Raw genomic sequence first — 20,975 nt, 5'->3', positions numbered from 1 at the left:
CTTCTCATGACTAGCAGAGAAATACAGGACAGGGGGCTTTAGAAAGTGTGCCTATGAGGTAACCATAGCCTCAATAATACTGTTCAACAACTAACAACAAAAACAATAGCATTTATTTTGCTAAGAAGTTACAAGCATAGGGTTGGCTGATCCTGACTGGACTCATTCACGTCTGCAGGGTGGGTGAGGACTCTGCTTTAGGCTAGACTTGACTGGATAGTTTAGTTTGGCAGCTCAGCTCTCTTTGTCTCTCATCTTTCTCTTGGGACCAGTGCGCTAACCTGAGTATATCATTTTCATGGTAATGGTGGAAGTACAAGAGTAAACCATCATTATTATAATTTTTTGGTTGTGTCTTTTGTTTTTGTTGTGTTTTTGTTTGCTTTTTAAGTAGGCTCCATGCCCAAAGTGGGGCTTGAGCTCAAGACCCTGAGATCAAGAGTCCTATGTTCTACCCACTGAGCCAGCCAGGTGCCCTTGTTTTGTTTTGAAACATTTATTTATTTTTGAGAGAGAGAAAGAGCATAAGCAGGGGAAGGGCAAAGAGAGAGGGAGACAGAGTTTCCAAAACAGGCTCAGTGCTGTCAGTGCAGAGCCCAATACTGGCTAGAACTCATGAGCCATGAGAACATGACCTGAGCTGAAGTTGGTTGCTTAACTGACTAAGCCACCCAGGTGCTCCTGTTTTTTTGTTTTTTTTTTTTTTAAATACTGTGCTTGCTACACATCTGCTAACATTCTTTTGGCCAGAGTAAGTCATATAGTCAACTCCAATGGCAGGGAATTACATGTCTTGCCTGTAGTGGAAGGACACTGCCAAATCACATGGCAAAGGGCATGAATACAGGGAGAGGTGAAGAAATGGTGCCCTTAAATGCAATTTACCATGGTGGTGATTTGGAAAAGAGCTCTGTATGGATCCTGAACTTCTCAGTTCAGAATTTAATATTGCATTCTTAGTATATGCCAGGCCCTGTATTAGGTGGTCAGACTACAAAGATACATAAGATACCTCCTCTGTTCATGGGAACTAACAGTGTATTGAAGAAGATACTGAACAAATACCCGCAGTCAAGAGTTCTGGATGCTCTGTAGGAAAGACAATGTCTAACAAAGGTATTAGTATTTCATTTTAACAGGATTAAGAAATGAAGTGATTTGGAACGGTTTTAAACAAGAAGTGATACTTAAAAAGAATTTTAGATTTAATAAGATGTGTGGAGGTGGGGTCGTTGAACAGGCCTGGAGGGCATATTTCTGGGAAAGATATGAGCTACAGAGAAAAATGCTGTGCAGATCATGAAAGGTCTTCTTACGTGTTGTATGTTGTTTTCATTAGGAATCTGGGTTGCAAGAGACAGAAACCAATTCAGATGAGCTTAATGAAAAAAGAATTGTTTGTTCATTGATACGAAGATGACAGTATCAAGGACTCCCTGTGTCTTGTTTCAGCGTGTCTTTTGTTGGTCTCATTCACGTAGGATCCTTCATAAGACAGAGAATGTGACAACTAGAACCTATGAGGTAATTTATTCACTGTTCATTTAAGTGGAAGATTGAATTTCTTACCTAAGTGTTTTTACATAAAACTCCAGAGAAGCACCGATTGGCCCTAGCATTAATACCTATATATGCCAGGCCGATCACTGTGATAAATTCTGAGTTGCTGAAGAGCAGTTATAAAAATGGCTTATAAATTCCAATCTCTGTCCACCCTCCCATATATTTGTTCCAGGACAGAAAAGCAGGCCTGCATTTGTTTGCCGAGCTGTAATTCCATAACAATACATAGTGCTGAGTCTCTTAAACGCTATAATATTCTATTGAAGCATATGAAACTGTCAACATTCAATCAGTTTTGACCTCCAAAAAAGGCAATTTCATATGATTCAACCTAAATAGACAATGGCCTTTCTCTGGCTTTAAGCCAACCAACCTTGTGATGTGTCTACAACATGTTCACACCATGAATCAAAGTCCTTTCCCTGTTCTCTGCACAGCAAAACTCTATGCAGAATTATCTGGTTTCTGTTAGAAAGCTGTTTGTACCTATTGTTCCAAAGCCCATGTGACGTCAGCATCACAGCAGCAGCTAACTCCATATAGCTAAGTCTCTCTGCCCTGTGATGAGGAAGCACTGAACTATTCCCCACAAAGCTCCTACTGACCTCCTTAATTAAAGACTAGTTTCTGGCCATTAATCTCACCAGGTGCTTTTACTCTCATAATATAATGAGTTCATATAATTCTGGATAAATCTGGTTCTCCATCTGAAACTATGCAATCATCCACTCATTTATTCAATAAGTTTGTATTAGGAACCAACTATGCAGGGAATTGCGTGTGTGTGTGTGTGTGGAAATATTTTATTAAGGGTATTTGGGTAGTGGGCATACAAAAGTGAATAAAACAAAGTCCTTGCTTTCATGGAGCTTACATTCAACTGAAAGGAAACAGACAAATAAATGCATGTATAGCGGTGTTAAGAGCACTGAAGAAGGGGCCCCCGGGGTGGCTCAGTAGGTTAAGTGTCTGACTCTTGATCTCGGCTCAGGTCATGACCTCATGGTTCATGGGCTCAAGCCCCATGTTGGGCTCTGAGGTGACAGTGTGCAGCCTGCTTGGGATTCTCTCTCTTTCTCTCTCTCTGCCTCTTCCCTGCTCACATGCATATGCTCTCTCTCAAAATAAATAAATAAACTAAAAAAAAGCACTCTGCCTCTTCCCTGCTCACATGCATATGCTCTCTCTCAAAATAAATAAATAAACTAAAAAAAAGCACTGAAAAAAAAATTAAGCAGAATAAGAAGAATGTACAATGCCAGATTGAGTGAGGATGGAAGCACTTCCTGTTGTGTATTTCCTTTGGTTTGTTTCTCCCCACTAGAATATAAACTAATGAAGGCATGGGTTTTGTCTATTTTGTACTTTTCCCTAGCACCAGTGGTCAAAACAATGCCTTTGTATTCTAGAACCAAAATATGGGAGAGTGGACAAAAACTGGGATTCATCTGTCAAATTGGTAAGTTCCTCAGCCACCTAGCTGAAGTGCCCTGACTTCTGGTCCAGCCAAAGAAATATGTGAACTATTGTCAGGTTGCTGTAGAATGAGGTAAAAACCACGAAGCTTTTCAACTGACTTTATTAAGGAATAATTTGCAGCTAGTAATTAATAAACAACTAGCTTTATCCAGGCTGACACATTCCAGTTTAGGTTTATATCAGTCAGCTCAGGCTGCCATAATGAAGCACCGAGGACTGGGTGGCTTAAACAATAGAAATTTATTTTCTCTCAGTTCCAGAGGCTACAGGTACAAGATCAAGGTGTCGGCAGGATTGGTTTCTGGTGAGATCTCTCTTCCTGGTTTGTAGCTGGCCTGTTCCCTTCTCACACTAGCCTTTCCTCTGTGTGCTGACAGAAAGTGGGAGGTGGGGCTTGGAGGGGAGAGGGGAAAGGATAGAAGGGGACCAGGTGGGGGTCAGGGGGAGAGAAATCTTTAGTATCTCTTCCTCTTATAAGGACACCAGTTTTATCTGATTAGGGATCCAACCCTCAGGACTTCATTTAACCTTAATTACTTCCTTAAAGGCCCCATTGCAGGGGCGTCTGGGTGGCTCAGTAAGTTAAGCGTCTGACTTTGGCTCAGGTCATGATCTCGTGGTTTGTGGGTTCGAGCCCCAATTCCAGCGTGGTGCTGACAGCTCAGAGCCTGGAGCCTGCTTCAGATTCTGTCTGTGTCTCTCTCTGCCCCTCCCCTGCTTGCGTGCACACTCTCTCTCTCTCTCTCAAAAATAAATAAAAACATAAAAAAGTATACATACATTTGGGGTCAGGATGTTAACATATACATTTTTGGGGGACACAATTCACCCCATAACAAGGTTACAAACATTATGTTATTATACGTTTTTATTTATGAGCATAATACTTTCAGTCCTTTCAGGTAAGATACTTAATGAGGCCAATATGGAACTCCTAAGAGCATAAAATGCTCAACTTCAGCATTAAACTTACAAGGCAAAACTAAGGGTGGGGCCAGGGGGTGGAGCCAGCTGTTTCCCCAGGGCTGGAATCTCCCCAGCTTTGGAATTTGTTTTAGACACTTATTAAATAGCTGTTGAATGACAGAGATAGGTAGGGGATATGGTCAAAGGGAAGTTTCTTTTTTTTTTTTTAATTTTTTTGATGTTTTATTGTTTATTTTTGAGACAGAGAAAGCACGAGCTGGGGAGGGGCAGAGAGACAGGGAGTCAGGAACCGTAGCAGGCTCCGTGTTGACAGCAGAGAGATGTGGGGCTTGAACTCAGGAGCCCTGAGATCATGACCTGAGCCAGTCACTTGTTTAGCCAACTGAGCCACCCAGGTGCCCCAAAGGGAAGTTTTTTAAATTGCTTTCTGTCACTCAAGTGAAAGATACAGGATTACTATCACTTAGTTAGTGTTGCCTCAGGCCCTATCTTTATTCTTCTGTGGCCAAAAGCCCCTGCTGAGACAAATCAACCCTGCCAAATGAGGACACTTTTTAAAAAATGTATTTGTGATCCTGATTTTTTTTTTTTTAATTTTTATTTTTGAGAGGGAGAGAGCAAGAGCAGTGGAGGAGCAGTGAGAGAGAGAGAGAGAGAGAGAGACAGACAGACAAAGGATCTGAAGCAGGCCCTGCAGTAACAGCAGAGAGCCCAGTGTGAAAGTGGAACTTATGAATCATGAGATGACCTGAGTCAAAGTCAGACCATTAATCGACTGAGCTACTTGATCTTGATTTTAAAACCCGGCTTGTGTTTAGATCCAAAATCCTGCCCAGCAGCCCACAAAATCTAACCCTGACACAGCTGTGACACATACTCAGTTTTCAAAAACTCACTCAAATCCTTTACTTGTCCCTCATGCACTCAATGCAGAAAATATATAATCTTCAGAAATACTCCCTAAAGTCTCTTCAATTGTCTTCCATTTGCTGCCCTCAGGCACTGCCGAAAATGCAAAATCTTTTGTGCAATTCTTGCCTCAAATTCTTTTTGAGGGGAAGGGCAGAGAGAGAATTCTAAGCAGGCTCAGCACTGTCAGCGTGGGGCTTGAACTTGCAAACTGCAAGGTCATGACCTGAGCTGAAATCAAGAATCAGTAGCTTAAACGACTGAGCCACCCTTGCATCCCGCCTCAGTTTCTTTCTAAACATGGCCTGGGATTTCCTGACCAATCCTGTGCACTCCTGAACTCTTCTTGTTTTCCTCTCCTTCAAAAACCAAGACCTACTCTGAAAAGGCAATTTTTGAGGAAGGGAGGGAGAGAGAAAAGATAGGAACACTGATATGCCAATAATATTTTTCCCTGTTCCTCTCTCCCATCTCACCAATATAAATAATTAACATACATTTATTCGGTCAACACACTGATTTCAGTAGATAAATGGTTAACCTTATTAGCACTTGATAATGAGGAAATAGTGTTCCGACCAATGGTAGTCAACACTGTAAATCAAAAGATATATATATGTTTACCGTAGCATTATTTACAATAGCCAAGATATGGAAGCAACCCAAGTGTCAACTGAAAGATGAATGGGTAAGTGTATATACACACACATACACACATAGTGGAATATTATTCAGCCATAAGAAGGAGATCTTGCCATATGCAACAAGATGGATGGATCTAGAGGGTATAATGCTAAGTAAAATAAGGCATCAGAGAAAGACAAATACCCTATGATTTCACTCATATGTGGAATTTAAGAAAAAATGAGCAAAGGAAAAAGAGAGTCAAACAATCCCCCTCAAAAAAAAAAAAAAAAACCAAACCAAAAAACCCAGACTCTTAGATATAGAGAACAAACTGGTGGTTGTCAGAGGGGAGGTAGGTGGGGGTGCAGTTGAAATAAATAAAGGAAATTGAGAGAACATTTATTTTTTTAACAGAATCTCTTTAATGTTTATTTATTCTGAGACACAGAGCGAGATGGAGCATGAGCAGGGGAGGGACAGAGAGAGAAGGAACAAGAGAATCCCCAGCAGGCTCCATGCTGTCAGCTCAGAGCCCACACAGGGTTCAATCTCACGAACTGTGAGACCATGACCTCCGTGGAAATCAAGGGTGGATGCTTAGCCGACTCAGCCATTCAGGCGCCACGAGAGTACACTTACCTTAATTAGCATTGGGAAATGTATAGAATTCTTGAATCATTGTATTATACCCCTGAAAGTAATATAACACTGTATGTCAATTATACTTGAATTAAAATAAAATAAAAAATGCAAGTTAATCTCTATTATATATTAGATTTAGGTTTCAGTGTATGGGTGACATTTTAAGTTGGATTAATCTTCAAAATAATCTATTAGGACAAGAAAAATAAGGTGCTGATCAACTGTTTTGGCGGGACAAAATACGATAGGGAAAATCGTGTAAATTTTTTCCTTAAGCTGTTCAGAGCCGCATTATTGTAAAACGTAACAGACTGTCAACAACCTAAACACCAGCACTTGAATATTAGGTAAATAAATTGAATAAGAATACGGCGAAGTACTGGACCCAAATAGTTTTAGAAGTGAAAAGGAAACATGCCTAACAATTACTGTTAATGGGGAAAAACAAGGAGGCACAAGACCCTAGGTACAATTCCCTAAAATACACTTCAAAAAAAGATTCCCCACTGATGATAATAATGATGATGAGATTTTCCCTAAGTTCTCTATTCTTCTAACGTTTTAGTGTCATAAATAAAAATTGGAAGACAAATGAAAAACGAGAGGAAAAACTACACCTTTACCTTACTGTGTATTTGTATACGACAACATTTGAAAGACGGTCTCAATAAGGCAAAGAGCTCTTGTAAAGCTCCACGTTCCGTCCTTTGCAGAGGCAAGGAAACCCGAACGTGACCCGACAACCTGCGAGTCTTTCAACAAACTCAAGCCAACCTTCACGGCTCGCCCTGGAAGCTCGGTGGGTCACGGCACGCCTTCCAGAAACGCCTCCCGGCCTCTGCGACGAGGCCGGAAGTGACGCACAAGCTGCGACGCCCGCGCTGGCAGTCCGCTGGCGCCGCCGCCGCCGCCGCCGCCGCCGCCGCCGGAGCGCGCTTTAGGTAGCTTCAGAGACGGCGGGCTTTCCCTGGATGGTTGCAGCAGGAGGATCATGACGGGGAAGAAGTCTTCCCGGGAGAAGCGGCGTAAACGAAGTGGTCAGGAGGCGGCCGCGTCGGTCGCGGCACCGGACCTAGTGCCCGCCCTCGCCAGTAGCGGCAGTGGAAGCACCAGCGGCTGCGGGAGTACCAGCGGCTGCGGGAGCGTCACCTGCTGTGGGAACACCAGCTTCAGTGGAAGTGTCACCGGCGGTGGGAGCGGCGGCAGCTGCTGGGGCGGGAGCAGCGTGGAGCGCAGCGAGCGCCGGAAGCGGCGGAGCACTGACTCATCTTCCAGCGTCTCGGGGTCTCTGCAGCAGGTGCGTGCGCGTCCTTCTCGCTGCTGTCTGAGCGGCTGCATTCTCCCAGGAAGGCGGACGGAAGGCTGGATGTGACGGCGGATGGAGGTCTGGTTGTAGCTCAGTTAGCGCTGCGACCGCGAGCTTCCACCCGGTCTTGAGATTCATTTTCCTAAGTACCGGTGAACCGCATACTCCCAAGTCTTTAAACTTAAAGTTTCTGATTTGCTGATTGTCTAGCTCTTTGCGTTTGGCCCCTTCCACTCCTGTGGCAATCTGTCTGAAAACTATGGGTCGAGGTCTAGCCTTCAATGCCCATGAGAGTCACGCTTTACTTCTCTCTTCATCTTCACCTTTTAATAGATAATGATTAACTTCACAATATAGAATGAGAAAATTGAGGCTCGAAGAGGTTTATGAACTTTACCCACAGTCATAGTTTATTAATAACACTTAAATTTGAATACAAAATCTGATTATAAAAGCCATGTTCTTTATACTTTAGCTATCTATCAAGATACCGCCGTTTAAAAAAAATTGCTCAGGGACGCCTGGGTGGCTCAGTCGGTTAAGCGTCTGACTTCAGCTCAGGTCACGATCTCGCGGTTTGTGAGTTCCAGCCCCACATCGGGCTCTGTGCTGACAGCTCAGAGGCTGGAGCCTGCTTTGGATTCTGTGTCTCCCTCTTTCTCTGCCCCTCCCCCACTTGTGCTCTGTCTCTCTGTCTCAAAAATAAATTTAAAAAAAAGGTTATAAGACAAAAGCCTGAATACCTAAACTTCATACAACACAGAAATCAAGAAGTCAAATTGCTGGGTCAGATTTTATGCATTTAAAAAGATTTGGTAGAGGGGCGCCTGGTTGGCTCAGTCATTAAACCTTGGACTCTTGATTTCCTTTCAGGTCATGATCTGTTTGTGGGTTCCAACCCTGTGTTGGGGTCTGCACTGACAGCCTGGAACCTGCTGGGGACTCTCTCTGTCCCTACCCCACCCACTGGCTTTCTGTCTCAAAATAAATAAACTTAAAAACAAAAACAGTAAAAAGTTTTGGCAGGTACCACTAAATGCTTTCCAAAAAAGGCTTTACTGATTTATAGTCTAAATATTACAAAAGAGCACCCATTTCTGCAAATATTCATTATATTCATTTTTGAAAAATTTGTCAGCTTAATGGGTGAAATTGATGTTTCATGTTTTATATACTCTTGATTAATAGTGAGATTGAACATATTAATATTTTATTTACCATTGGATTCCTTATTATGTAAATTGCATATACACATCCTTGGGCCATTTTTCTTTTTGGTTATTTTCAGCTTTTTTTTTTTTTTTTAATTCATTTTTGAGAGAGATCACAGTGGGTAGGCAGAAAGAGGGAGACACAGAGTTTGAAGTAGGCTCCAGGCTCTGAGCCATGGGCACAGAACCCCACACGGGGCTAGAACCCATTAAGTGTGAGATCATGACCTGAGCTGAAGTGGGTCCCTCAACCGACTCAGCCATCCAGGTGTCCCAGTTATTTTCAGCTCTTTACTGGTAAGTTCTGAATCTTTCTACATAAACTCTTGGTTCTAATCTTCTGTGTAAAGTATACTGCAAAAGTTACTACAACTTTGTCTATGGTGTAACTGAAGTTTTTTATTTCTTTGTGGTCAAGGCTAATACTTTCCTTTGCCTTCTGAATTTGTGTGTTTAGGAAGATCTTTCCAGGGGCGCTTGAGTGGCTCAGTCAGTTAAATATCCTTCTGACTTTGGCTCAGGTCCTGAGCTCATGGTTTCTGAGTTTGAGCCCCGTGTTGGGCTCTCTTGCTGTCAGCACAGAACTCGCTTCAGAGCCACTGTCCACCCCCCCACCCTTTCTCTCTGTCCTTCCCCCACTTGCACTCTTTCTCTCTTTCTCTCAAAAATACATAAACATTAAAAAAAGAGGAAGATCTTTCCATATTCCCTTCCCAACCTGTCCTAAAACTATTCTTTATTTTAATATTTTTAAACATTGCATCCTTATTTATTTTTTAAGTTTATTGTTTTGAGAGAGAGCGAGAGAGCGTGGAAGGAGCAGAGAGACGGAGAGAGAGGGAATCCCAAGCAGACTTTGCATCGTCAGCGTAGAGCCTGATGCAGGGCTGGAACCCATGAACTGTGAGATCATGACCTGAGCCTGAGTCAGACACTTAACCAGCTGAGCCACTAGGTGCCCCTAAACATTACATCTTTTAATTGGGAGTTGTGGAAACACAGAAGCCCATTTATTTTTATGCCTTTTCTCGTATTTATCCACATTATTATTAGTTTCAAATGACTTAGAAAAATTTCTGTTAACAGGGAGTTTTGTCTATTCTTTTTCAGCACTAATATATCTTGTTTTTTGTACTTTTTCATTATCTAAGACTTTTAGTGTAGTGTTTAGCAGAAGCAATGACAGTAGGCATTTTTTTTCCCATTTGTTTTTTTTTTAGTGGGAACATTTCTTTTTTTCTGGAACATTTCTAATGTTCACCCATAAGTATATTTGCCAAAGGTTGTGAAAGATACTTATCATCAAGTTAAGGAGATTTTCTCCAATTCCTAGTTCACTGAGGGTTGTAAAGTGTTATTAGATGCTTTTATGGCATTCTGTTTAGATAATCACATAGCTTTCCTCCTTTAATCTGAAAATGTAATTTTTGGTAAGTTGGTAAATTAATTTACGTTAAACTCTTGTAGTCTTGGAATAGATCCTATTTGGCTTGGTTATTGTACTCAGCTGGAATTTGATATTCTTTCTTTTGTGTTTTATGTTTCTAAGTTAAGTCAGCCTATGGTTTTTATTTGTGTAGATATCCTGTCTGGTTTTGGTATCAAGATTTTACTAGCCTCATGGATTGATTTGGGAAGCTTTGCATTTTGGGGATGTGTTCCAGAATAGTTTCTCTCTCTCTCTCTCTCTCTCTCTCTCTCTCTCTCTCTCTCTCTCTTTATCTCTCTCCCTTTTCTTTCTTTCTTTCTTTCTTTCTTTCTTTCTTTCTTTCTTTCTTTCTTTTCTTTCTCTCTCTCTCTCTCTCTCTCTCTCTCTCTCTTTCTTTCTGTTTATTTATTTTTGGGAGAGGGAGAGAGCGCAAGCCGGGAATGGACAGAGAGACGGTGGGGACAGAAGATACAAAGCAGGCTCCGCACTAATAGCACTGAGCCTGATGTGGGGCTCAATCTCACGAACTGTGAGATCATGACCTGAGCTGCAGTTAGATGCTCAACCGACTAAGCCACCCAGGTGCCCCAGTTTATATCTTTTTCTTGAAGATGTATCAGAACTGGACTATTGGACCATACAGCTGTGTGGGTCTGGTGAGTCTTTTAGGGGCAGGTTTTATTTATTTATTTATTTGTTTTTACTTTTTTTGCCCTCCAATTATTTGATAGTTATAGATCTATTCAGTTTTTCCACACCTTGTAGATTTAATTTTGGATATCATCATTCTTATCTTAATTGTTTCCGTATCTTTTATACTCTTTATCATGATGAGAGGCCAATAAGCTACATATTGTAAACATTCGCATGCAGAACTAAACCCTAGTTTTAATTTATGAAGGAAAAAAGAGTTCAGTATATATTAGGCATGTAGAGAAGACCTCAGAATTCTGAATGCCATTATATCTGTTGTACATTGAGTTCCCTATTATTGGTAACAGCTTTATAGAGATATAATTCATATACCATATAATTCACCTCTTTCAAGTATACAGTTCACTGGTTTTGAGCGTATTCATGGGGTTGTACAACCATCACTGTGGTCAGTTTTAAAATACTTTCATCACCCCCAAAAGAAACCCAATGTGAACCTTTCAGCTCTCATCCCTAATACTCACCGCTACCACATTCCATCCCTGGGCAGTCACTACTTCCTATCTCTATAGATCTATAGATTTTCCTGTTCTGGACATTTTGTGTGAATGGAATGATATTTCAGTGAATGACTGTTCCACAATTGGTTTTTCCATTTTTCACTTGATGGACATTTGGATTGTTTCCACCTTTTGGCTATTACGAATAAAGCTGCTATGAACATTTGTGTACCAGTTTTTGTGCAGGCATGTGGTTACATTTCTCTTGGATGTATATCTAGGAATGGAATTGCTGGGTCATAAGGTAACTTTTTGAGGAGCTGCCAGACTGTTTTTCCAAGCAGACTTTCTATTCCTACTAGCAGTGTGTGAGAGCTCCAGTTTCTCTACATCCTCACTAACACTTGAATTATTTTGTGAGCCATTAAAATGAGCTAACGTTCTTTACTTTTTCAGTCTAATTATCATAATAGTCTTTAAAATTGGCATGTTTTTAAACAACTTTTAAAACAATTCTATTAGAAAATATAATAAACAGGGGCGCCTGGGTGGCTCACAAAGTTGACGAAGCGTCCAACTTCGGCCCAGGTCATGATCTCACGGTTTGTGGGTTCGAGCCCCTCATCGGTCTCTGTGCTGACAGCTCAGAGCCTGAAGCCTGCTTCGGATTCTGTGTCTCCCTTTCTCTCTGCCCCTCCCCCCAACTTGTGCTCTGTCTCCCTCCGTCTCAAAAATAAACATTAAAAAAAATTAAAAAAAAAAAAGAAAATAATGATAAACATACCTGAACTATATAGTCAGGGAGAATTTTCTTGAAGAAATGCCTTTTGAGTTGATATCTGAATATGTTACTTTTAAGAGTATAGGATGGGGGAGGGGGGAGTGGGAGGAAAGACCGTTCAAGTGGTACATACAAAAGCCCTGCCTATGTGAGGTGAAGGGAGAACAGGTTATATTTGAAGGCCCAGATAGGCTTTGTTATCCAAAGATCAGTGTGAATTCACTGGAAGGTTATAAATAAGGAGGATGAGTATATGTACATTTTATAGAATCTATTCTAATAACAGTATACAAAACAGATTGGAGAGACAGATTAGATGTAAGGCACCCAGTTTAGTAGCTGCTAAGGTAATCTAGGCAAAAAGTGATGGTACCTTGGACCAGGATCATGGCAGTAGATTTGGAGAAACTGATAGATTTGGGAGATAAGAGGTAAAATTGACAGAAATGTTTTAAATTACTTGGCTGCTTTGAATATGATTAAATTACATAGCATTTTTAAAATGAGCATAGCTCCTGATAAGCAGTAATACTTTATAATATTTGTGATCTTTAACATTTTTGCTGCTGTGCCATTCTGTTTTATGAATTTAAGAATAACGATGCATACATAAAATTTTTAGTTGAGTGGCCTGCAAGAGTAATATCCTAATTCTTCAGAAGTCTAAAATTATAGGAGGTCACTCAATAGTGAGTATATTTTATTTTTCTTTTGATGCTGAGTATATTTCCTTTTATATGTCCTAAAGTGGTGTTTCTTCACTTAATATCACCTTATCAAGTTAAGTGTAGTTTGGAGAGTAATATCAAGGAATATTGAACAATTAAAAGTCCTTGTTAATGGCTTTAGGTAAATCTATGCAAGCAAAGAATTTGGAAATGTTTAATGAAGTAGTTATTAAATATAAATGTATGACATCATATACATTCTCCTTTATTTAATGGTTCATTGTCTCTTTTAATTTTAGGATACCAGATACCTTCTGCCAACTTTGGAAAAAGAATTATTCTTGGCAGAGCACAGTGACCTTGAAGAAGGTGGACTGGACCTGACTGTGTCACTAAAACCAGTTAGTTTCTACATATCAGACAAAAAAGAAATGCTTCAGCAGTGTTTCTGTATCATAGGCGAGAAGAAGTTACAGAAGATGCTTCCTGATGTGTTAAAGGTATTTCATTACATATATTATTGGATTATACCCAATATAGAAATATATCTTTTTTGTAGCTGTCATTTTACTTAATGTAAATTATGTAATTGGATGTTTTCAACTAAAACAGGCTACTTCAAAAAGATTTAAAAAAGGGATTTTGGAGAACTATCAATGGCTTTGTATATTGAAAAGTTTGCCAAGAGGGGCACCTGGGTGGCTCAGTCAGTGAGCATCCGACTTCGGTTCAGGTCATGATCTCCCAGTTCCTGAGAGGTTCCTGAGTTCAAGCCCCATATCAGGCTGCTGGCACAGAACAGTTTTTGAATCCTCTCCCACTCTTTCTGCCCTTACCCCGCGCACATGCCCTCTCTCTTTCTCTCTCACAAAAATGAAAAATAAATAAAAATTTAGGTAAGGAATGTATTGACCTTTTGGAAATAATTCTATTAAATGCAGGCAGTTTTAGTAGCTAAATTAGAGGTATAATGATTCTTGTGCTTTAGGAAATAATAATTCTGCTATGTAACAGTGCACAATATTGGTTGGCAAAAGCTTATATTTCATTAAATTCAGAAATATTTTCATATATTCATGGTATTCTAATTTTACAGTTGTGGAAATAGGGCTTAGGATCAAAGATATTTAGAACCAGCACTTGAGTATTTAAATCATTAGAGGAATTACCTAACAAATAGGCTGCTATTAAAAGCATCCGGGTACCTGACTTACTCCTTAGTTTGTTCTTTCCTAACAAACTTGACTTTATTTTCATCAAGTGTCTGTAAGTTATAATGTTTACATATTAATTGGCCCGTTTTTCAGATTTCATCTCAATGAAAGATTTATCTGGCTTTTAATTTGTTTTAATGTAAGATTTTGCTATCCAGACTTTTTTCTTTGTAATTGCTGTTTTCCAGTTTACATTGGTGCTATATTACATAAGTGTATTTCTTTTAATGTCATTTTCTTTAGAACTGTTCAATAGAAGAAATTAAAAAGCTGTGCCAGGAACAGTTAGAGCTCCTATCTGAAAAAAAAATCTTGAAGATTCTTGAGGGTAAGAACATATTTCTACACGCTGGTAACTTATTAGTTAATATTATATTTAGCATAAATCCTAGGTTATTCTTTTTTTAACTTGGATATTACTTTAATTTCATTAAAGTAATGATAATCATTGGATAATCATTGAGTAATTTTACTTCTGTTTGTACTTTGAAATATAGTTTACATATCAGAATAGCATTTCAAGAATAGACTTTTTGTTATCATTTTTTGAAATCAACTGTGTAGGTAAGAGTGTAAGTTTGTACACAATAATAAAATGAAATGAAAGATTTTACCCAAAACACTGTAAAAAATTATTAATTATTGAGATAGCTTTTCTTGAAATAATTTTTTATTTTCTGCTTTATGTTCTTACGGCTTTTAATTGCCTGTTGTATACTGCTTTTGCTCTAATAAGACCTGGATGCAGAGTGGGAAGAATTTCTTGGAGATTACCTACATTTATCTGTCTGCCTGAAGTATGACTCTGTGACATTATTAGCTGTAGAATTTTAGATTTTCAAGCTTATTTTTTTCTTTTGGAACTGTACAAGGATTTTAGCATTAATATTACAAGAGAAGAAGCAGAAAAATGGAGACACTGGATTCCCAGAGATAACATCTTTTTTAAATGTGAAATGGTTTAATGGGGTGATATGGCTGGCTCAGTTGGTAGAGCATATGACTCAGCGTTGTGAGCTTGAGCCCCACGTTGGGTATAGAAATGACTTGAAAATAAAACCTGGAAAAAAAAAAAATAAAAAATTTAAAATGGTTTAATGGAGTTTGTAACTTTGCTAATAGATGTATACATCTGGGTATAGTCTGTAAGTATACACACACACACACACACACACACACACACACACACACACACACATCTATAAAATAGATAAAGGGAAGGCAATTAGAAATACCTAATAAAGCATCGAAAAAACTCATTTTAAATGTAAGCAATTAAAAACGTCCTCTCATCAGTTACAAAGTTCTTTAATTTGCATCATTTTTCTGGATGACACTTTGTGTAATGATTAAATTGTTCTGACATTTTATAAGTATGCGTTCAACAGTTTATTTTATTTATAAGGTGACAATGGTATGGACTCTGATATGGAAGAGGAGGCAGATGATGGCCCTAAGATGGGATCTGATTTAGTCAGTCAGTAAGTTAAAAACTTTCATTTCCGTTTCAAAATTTCTTTGTTGTTCCTTCAGTGATTTCTTACCTCAAGAATGTGATTGTTTTTCTGTGTTGTATTTATATAAAATGATTCAACAGTGTAGATTTGTTTACTTATAATAATTGATTTTGGTATATATGAACATACAGTTAATTGCTTTCAGGATTAAGATGATTTTCTTAAACTACTAGTCATAGATGTAAAACAGTGATGCCGGCCTGCAGCTGCATCACTTCTGTCATTTGGAATTTGAATTAACTACTAGTGATACCCACTATTTATTAAGTACTTTCTCTACCAGGTATTGTGTTAGTAGTTTAGAACACTTTAACTCACTGACTTCTTCTAGTACCTGTTAATATCAGGTGATAATTGTCACATTTCACAGATGAGATAGTAAGGTGGTTCATTTTATATAGGTACATAAAATTTGACTATTGTGATGATAAAAAACACCCAGAGTTTTGGGGATGCTAATATAAGCCTTTTTATTTTGGAAAATTTCAAACTTACATAAAAGTTGAAAGAATCATATAATGAAATCAGCAACATTAACATTTTGTTATTTTTGCTTTCTCTCTCTTTATCATTTTTTTTTTTCTCTCAGAGCCATTGCATTAGTTTGTTAGGACTGCCATAGCAAAATATCATACACTGGTTGACTTAAAGAAAAGTTCATTTTCTTATAGTTCTGGAGGCTGGAAGTTCAAGATCAAGGTACTGGCAGGGTTGGTTTCCTCTGAGGCCTCTCTTCTTGGTTTGCAGATGGCCACTTTGTTGCTGCTTCGTGACTTGTTTGCCCTTCTCTCTGTGTGTCCCCTGTGTCCTCCCTGTGGACAGGTGTCTCTCCCCATGTCCTGATCTCTTCTTTATAAGGACACCAGTAAGATTGGATTAGGGTGCACCATAATGGCCTCATTTTAACTTAATTACCTCTTTGTTTTTTTTTAATTTTTTAATACTTACATTTGAGAGAGAGAGAGAGGAAGAGAGAGAGCACGCTAATGGAGGGGCAGAGAGAGAAGGAGACACAGAATCTGAAGCAGCCTTTAGGCTCTGAGCTGTTAGCACAGAGCCGGATATGGGACTCGAACTCATGCACTGCGAGATCGTGACCTGAACCGAAGTTGGACACTTAACCAACTGAGCCACCCAGGTGTTCCGCTTAATTACCTCTTTTAAGGTCCTATCTCCAAAATAGTCCTATTCTTTTTTTTTTTTTTTTTTTTTAATTTTTAAGTTTATTTATTTTTGAGAGAGAGACAGCAGGTGTGGGGAGGGACAGAGAGAGGGAGAGAGAGAATCCCAAACAGCTTCTGCACTGTCAGCGCAAAGCCCAGAGTGGAACTTGAACTCGCAAAATGAGATCATGGCCTGAGCCAAAACCAAAGCTGGACGCTTAACTGACTAAGCCCCCAAGTGCCCCCAAAGTAGTCATATTCTGAGACACTGGGGTTGAGGCTTCAACCTATGAATTTTTTAGTAGAGGGAAACATAATTAAGCCCATAAATCTGTTTTTTTTATTGAGTTAAATTTTATTTTATTAATTTTTTTATTATTTAAATCCAAGTTAGTTAACATATTGTGTAGTAATGATTTCAGGAGAATTTAGTGATTCATCACTTACATATAATACCCAGTGTTCATCCCAACATGTGCCCTCCTTAATGTCCATCACCAATGTAGCCCATCCTCCCACCCGTTAATTTTTATTTTAGAGAGAGAGAGAGTGAGAGAGCAAGCAGGGGAGAGGGGCAGAAAGAGAGAATCTTAAGCAGGCCCCATGCTTAGCATGGAGACTGGTGCAGGGCTAGATCCTACGACCTTGGGATTAGACCTGAGCCAAAATCAAGAGTCCTTTGCTCAACTGACTCAGCCATCCAGGGGCCCCACCCATAAATCATTTAAAAATAAGTTGCAGATGTCATAGCATGTCATGCTTAATTCGGTATGCGTTTCCTAAAAATAAGGACAGTCTACTCCATAGCCACAATACAATACCACTTTAAAAAAAATAAGCAGTAATTCAAATAATGTCCTCTAATATATTGCCCACATAAAATTTGCCCTATTACTAAAAAAATATTTTATAGTGTATTTATTTATTTTAATTAATGAACTGATTCTGATCCAGGATCCAGTTAGAATTCATGTGTTTCATTTGACTGTTAGCATAACAAAGCTGAGTTTAAAGGGAGGGTTTAGATGTGAGAAATAAAAGCTTAATGACTAGCCTGGGAACTTAGTGCACATCTTAAAGGAATTTAAGAAATAACAAAGTAGGGGCACCTGGATGCCCCTACTCAGTTGAGCCTCTGGCTCTTGATTTAGGCTCAGGTTGTGATCTCAAGTGTGGAGCCTGCTCAGGATTCTTTCCCTCCCTCTCTCCCTCCCCTTCCTGTACTCTTGTGCGTGAGTTTTCTCTCTCTCTCTCTCAAAATAAATAAACATAAAATAACTTTAAAAATAACAAGTTAAGCCAAAAGAAAGTTGGAAAAATGAAACAAACGAATGTAAACATTAAAACTAAAGAAATAGTAAGCAAACAAAAGGATGAGTAAGTTATAAACTTGGTCTTTGTAAAGACCAGAACATAGATTAACTCCTTGGATTAAGGAAGGACATCAGTGGAGAACAGTTATAATTGAGATTAGGAAGAAAGAAGGAGATAATATCATAATTATAGATAGGTGTGAATTCATGCACAGCATTGTATAAACAAAGTTGAAACTAGCAAATGGATGATTTTCTATCAGAATACAAATAAACCAAGTAGACTTTCTGCAAAAGTAGAAAATTTGGAGATTAACAAAGAAGAAATTAGAAAGTGAATAGGGATCTACTGTTGAAAAAACTCCAAGACAAGGTGAATTCACAGCTGAATTATTACTTCATAAGTCAAAACATGTAAAGTGTTTACAGCTAATAAAATATTCAATAATGCCTTCTGTTGTTATTTTCAAACATGTTACACCTGTGTTATTTAAATTATTTTAGGCCGTAGGAAAAGGTGTAAAGGTCTTCAATTTACTTTAGGATTTCTGCATAGCTTTAGTACCCCAAATCTCCTAAGTAGTGACGAAAAAGTGTATGGGGGATTATAGGCCTTCTCACTTGTGAATATAGATGTAAAGATTGTAACTACATATTAGCATGTAGAATCCAGCGTTGTATCAAGTAAGTAGTTACACCACTAACCGTGTAGAATTTATTCCAGGAATAAATTTACAGGAAATTTAATTAGAAAGTCTATTAGCATAATTCATATCAGCAAATTAAAGAAGAAAAATTATATGGTCTGATAAGTAGATACTAAAAAGGCCTTTGATAATATTCAGCAGTCATTTCCAATATAAGCTATAGGTAAAAAAGGTACCGTAGAAAACGATTCAGATACGATGAAGGCATTTGACCAAATTTAACTACCCACTTAGTGAATTAAAATGAGGAACTAGACAGGAAGCCTGTTATGGCCATTAATTTTAAACATTTTCTAGCATTTCTAAACATTAAATATTTCTAGCAAATGCAGTTAGACCAAAAGAAAGATGGGTGGTGGAGAGTAATTTTGATATGATAAACTTTGGAAGAAGAAATAACTGTATTTCTCTTTTCAGTTTATAAGATTATAAATCTATGGGGCGCCTGGGTGGCGCAGTCGGTTAAGCGTCCGACTTCAGCCAGGTCACGATCTCGCGGTCCGTGAGTTCGAGCCCCGCGTCAGGCTCTGGGCTGATGGCTCAGAGCCTGGAGCCTGTTTCCGATTCTGTGTCTCCCTCTCTCTCTGCCCCTCCCCTGTTCAAGCTCTGTCTCTCTCTGTCCCAAAAATAAATAAACGTTGGAAAAAAAAAAATTAAAAAAATAAATAAATAAAAATAAATAAATCTAGAATAGCTGAGAGATTCTAGGTTCTTAAAAAAAGACTAGAATTTGATAAGATGGACTATATATAAGCATAAGAAAATCAACAACTGTTCCCTCTTATAGCAGAAGCATCTATAAAAAGAATGCATTAAGCTTTTCCAGAGAGACAGATGTGTGTGTGTGTGTGTGTGCATGTGTGTGTGTGTGTGTGTGTAGGGTATGTATAGTTACATAAAAGAGATTTATTATAGGAATTGGTTCATGTGCTTATGGATGCCAAGAAGTCCCATGATCGGCTGATCTGCTCTCTGTAAGATGGAGAACAAGAAAAACTGGTGGCAAAATACAGTCTTAGTCCAAAGGACTCCAGAAGCCCAGAAACCAGGAGTGCCCATGTTCCAGGGCAGATGAATGTCTGAACTCCAGCAGATGGAGCTAATTTGCCCTTCTGCCTTTTTTATTCTAGTCCTGAAAGGATTGGATGATGACAGCTCAGGACTATCTGCTTTATTCAGTTCACCAGTTCAAATGCTAATCTCTTCAGGAAGCATCCTCACAAACACCCAGAACTAATGTTTTACCTGCTATCAGGCATTCTTGTGCTGTCACAGGGAACTAAAAAAAAAAAAATTCTCTTCATACAAATTACAAAAACTAGGATGTATTTTCCAAATACATTTTATAGGAAATTTATGAAGAATATCCTAACATTTTACTAAAAGACAAAAATCATCTGAAAAAAATAGCATAACTTTCTTAATTGTGTAGTCTATGATGGTGGTGCATGAAGTTCTTAAATTAGACTAAAACCCCAGATCCATTTGGGTAAAGATACCAAAATTTAGATATATTAAAAAAAAAAAAAAGTGCATCTGCGTGAGAATTTTTTTTTTTAAGTTTGGGTGTTAAATTATGTCATAAATAAAGTCGGTAACCAAACAGAAGATCTGGAAGAAATACTTGAAAGATACAACAATCCTAATAGTAGTGAAAGCTGGTTTCAGGACAAAAAGATTTATGCAAGACAGTTAAGGGCAGTTTATAATAATGTGAAATCCATAAAGATGATCTAACAGGAATATATGCCTTACATATGCCACATATATGTGCATTTCCTGTATGTAGCTGTTACAAGGCAAAAACTACAGGAATCGTGATGTGAAACCAGAAGTGCAGGAGTAATAGGAACTTGATTTTATCTCTCTCATCTATCTAATGATAAATCACTTGGTTAAAAAATAAATCAGGATATTGAACACCTAAATAAATTGATATAGACCATATTCTGTATTCTGAAAACAGAACATATCTTCTGTGGACTATCCAGAAAAGTTGTTAATAAGTTTGGTCATAAAAGCTCAATAAAATTCTCAAAGAACTATTGTCCTGACTTTAGAGCAATAAACTAAAATGAACAAAAAGGATGTGGAAACTCACTGCCTACATATTTTAAAACTCAACAGCTTTTAGGTTAAAGAGCAGTTATAAACTGTCTAAAAACTAACAATAAATAAAAAACTAACCAGCTCTATGGGATACAGCTAAAGTAGTACTTGGAGGAAAATTTTGCTTTAAATATAGATAACTAATCCCCAAATTAAAATAAGTGAACTAAGTATCAATTCAAGAAGTTAGGAAAAAAAAACCCACAATGAAATAAACTTAAAAATAAATGCATACAGATAAAATGGCATACTTAAT

General features: G+C 38.4%; 1 protein-coding gene across 2 annotated transcripts in view; it reads left to right on the top strand.

Annotated features, from left to right (window-relative positions):
• Positions 1-5,909: 5,909 nt before the first annotated feature.
• Positions 5,910-20,975, top strand: part of CAAP1 (caspase activity and apoptosis inhibitor 1) — a 54,052-nt gene continuing 38,986 nt past the window's right edge. The window contains exons 1-4 of one of the 2 annotated variants that reach the window (XM_045470338.1): positions 5,910-7,444; positions 12,996-13,196; positions 14,154-14,238; positions 15,316-15,391. In XM_045470338.1, the coding sequence (XP_045326294.1) occupies positions 7,139-7,444; positions 12,996-13,196; positions 14,154-14,238; positions 15,316-15,391 (668 nt within the window). In that variant the 5' untranslated portion in view covers positions 5,910-7,138. Of the gene's footprint in view, positions 7,532-12,995; positions 13,197-14,153; positions 14,239-15,315; positions 15,392-20,975 lie in introns of both variants that reach the window. The other variant, XM_045470339.1, reaches the window with a different exon arrangement.

The sequence above is a fragment of the Leopardus geoffroyi genome, chromosome D4 (assembly GCF_018350155.1).
Source record: "Leopardus geoffroyi isolate Oge1 chromosome D4, O.geoffroyi_Oge1_pat1.0, whole genome shotgun sequence".
Classification (NCBI taxonomy): Eukaryota; Metazoa; Chordata; class Mammalia; order Carnivora; family Felidae; genus Leopardus; species Leopardus geoffroyi.
The sequence above is the reverse complement of the archived record's forward strand: the minus strand, read 5'-3'. Positions and strand labels throughout refer to the sequence as shown.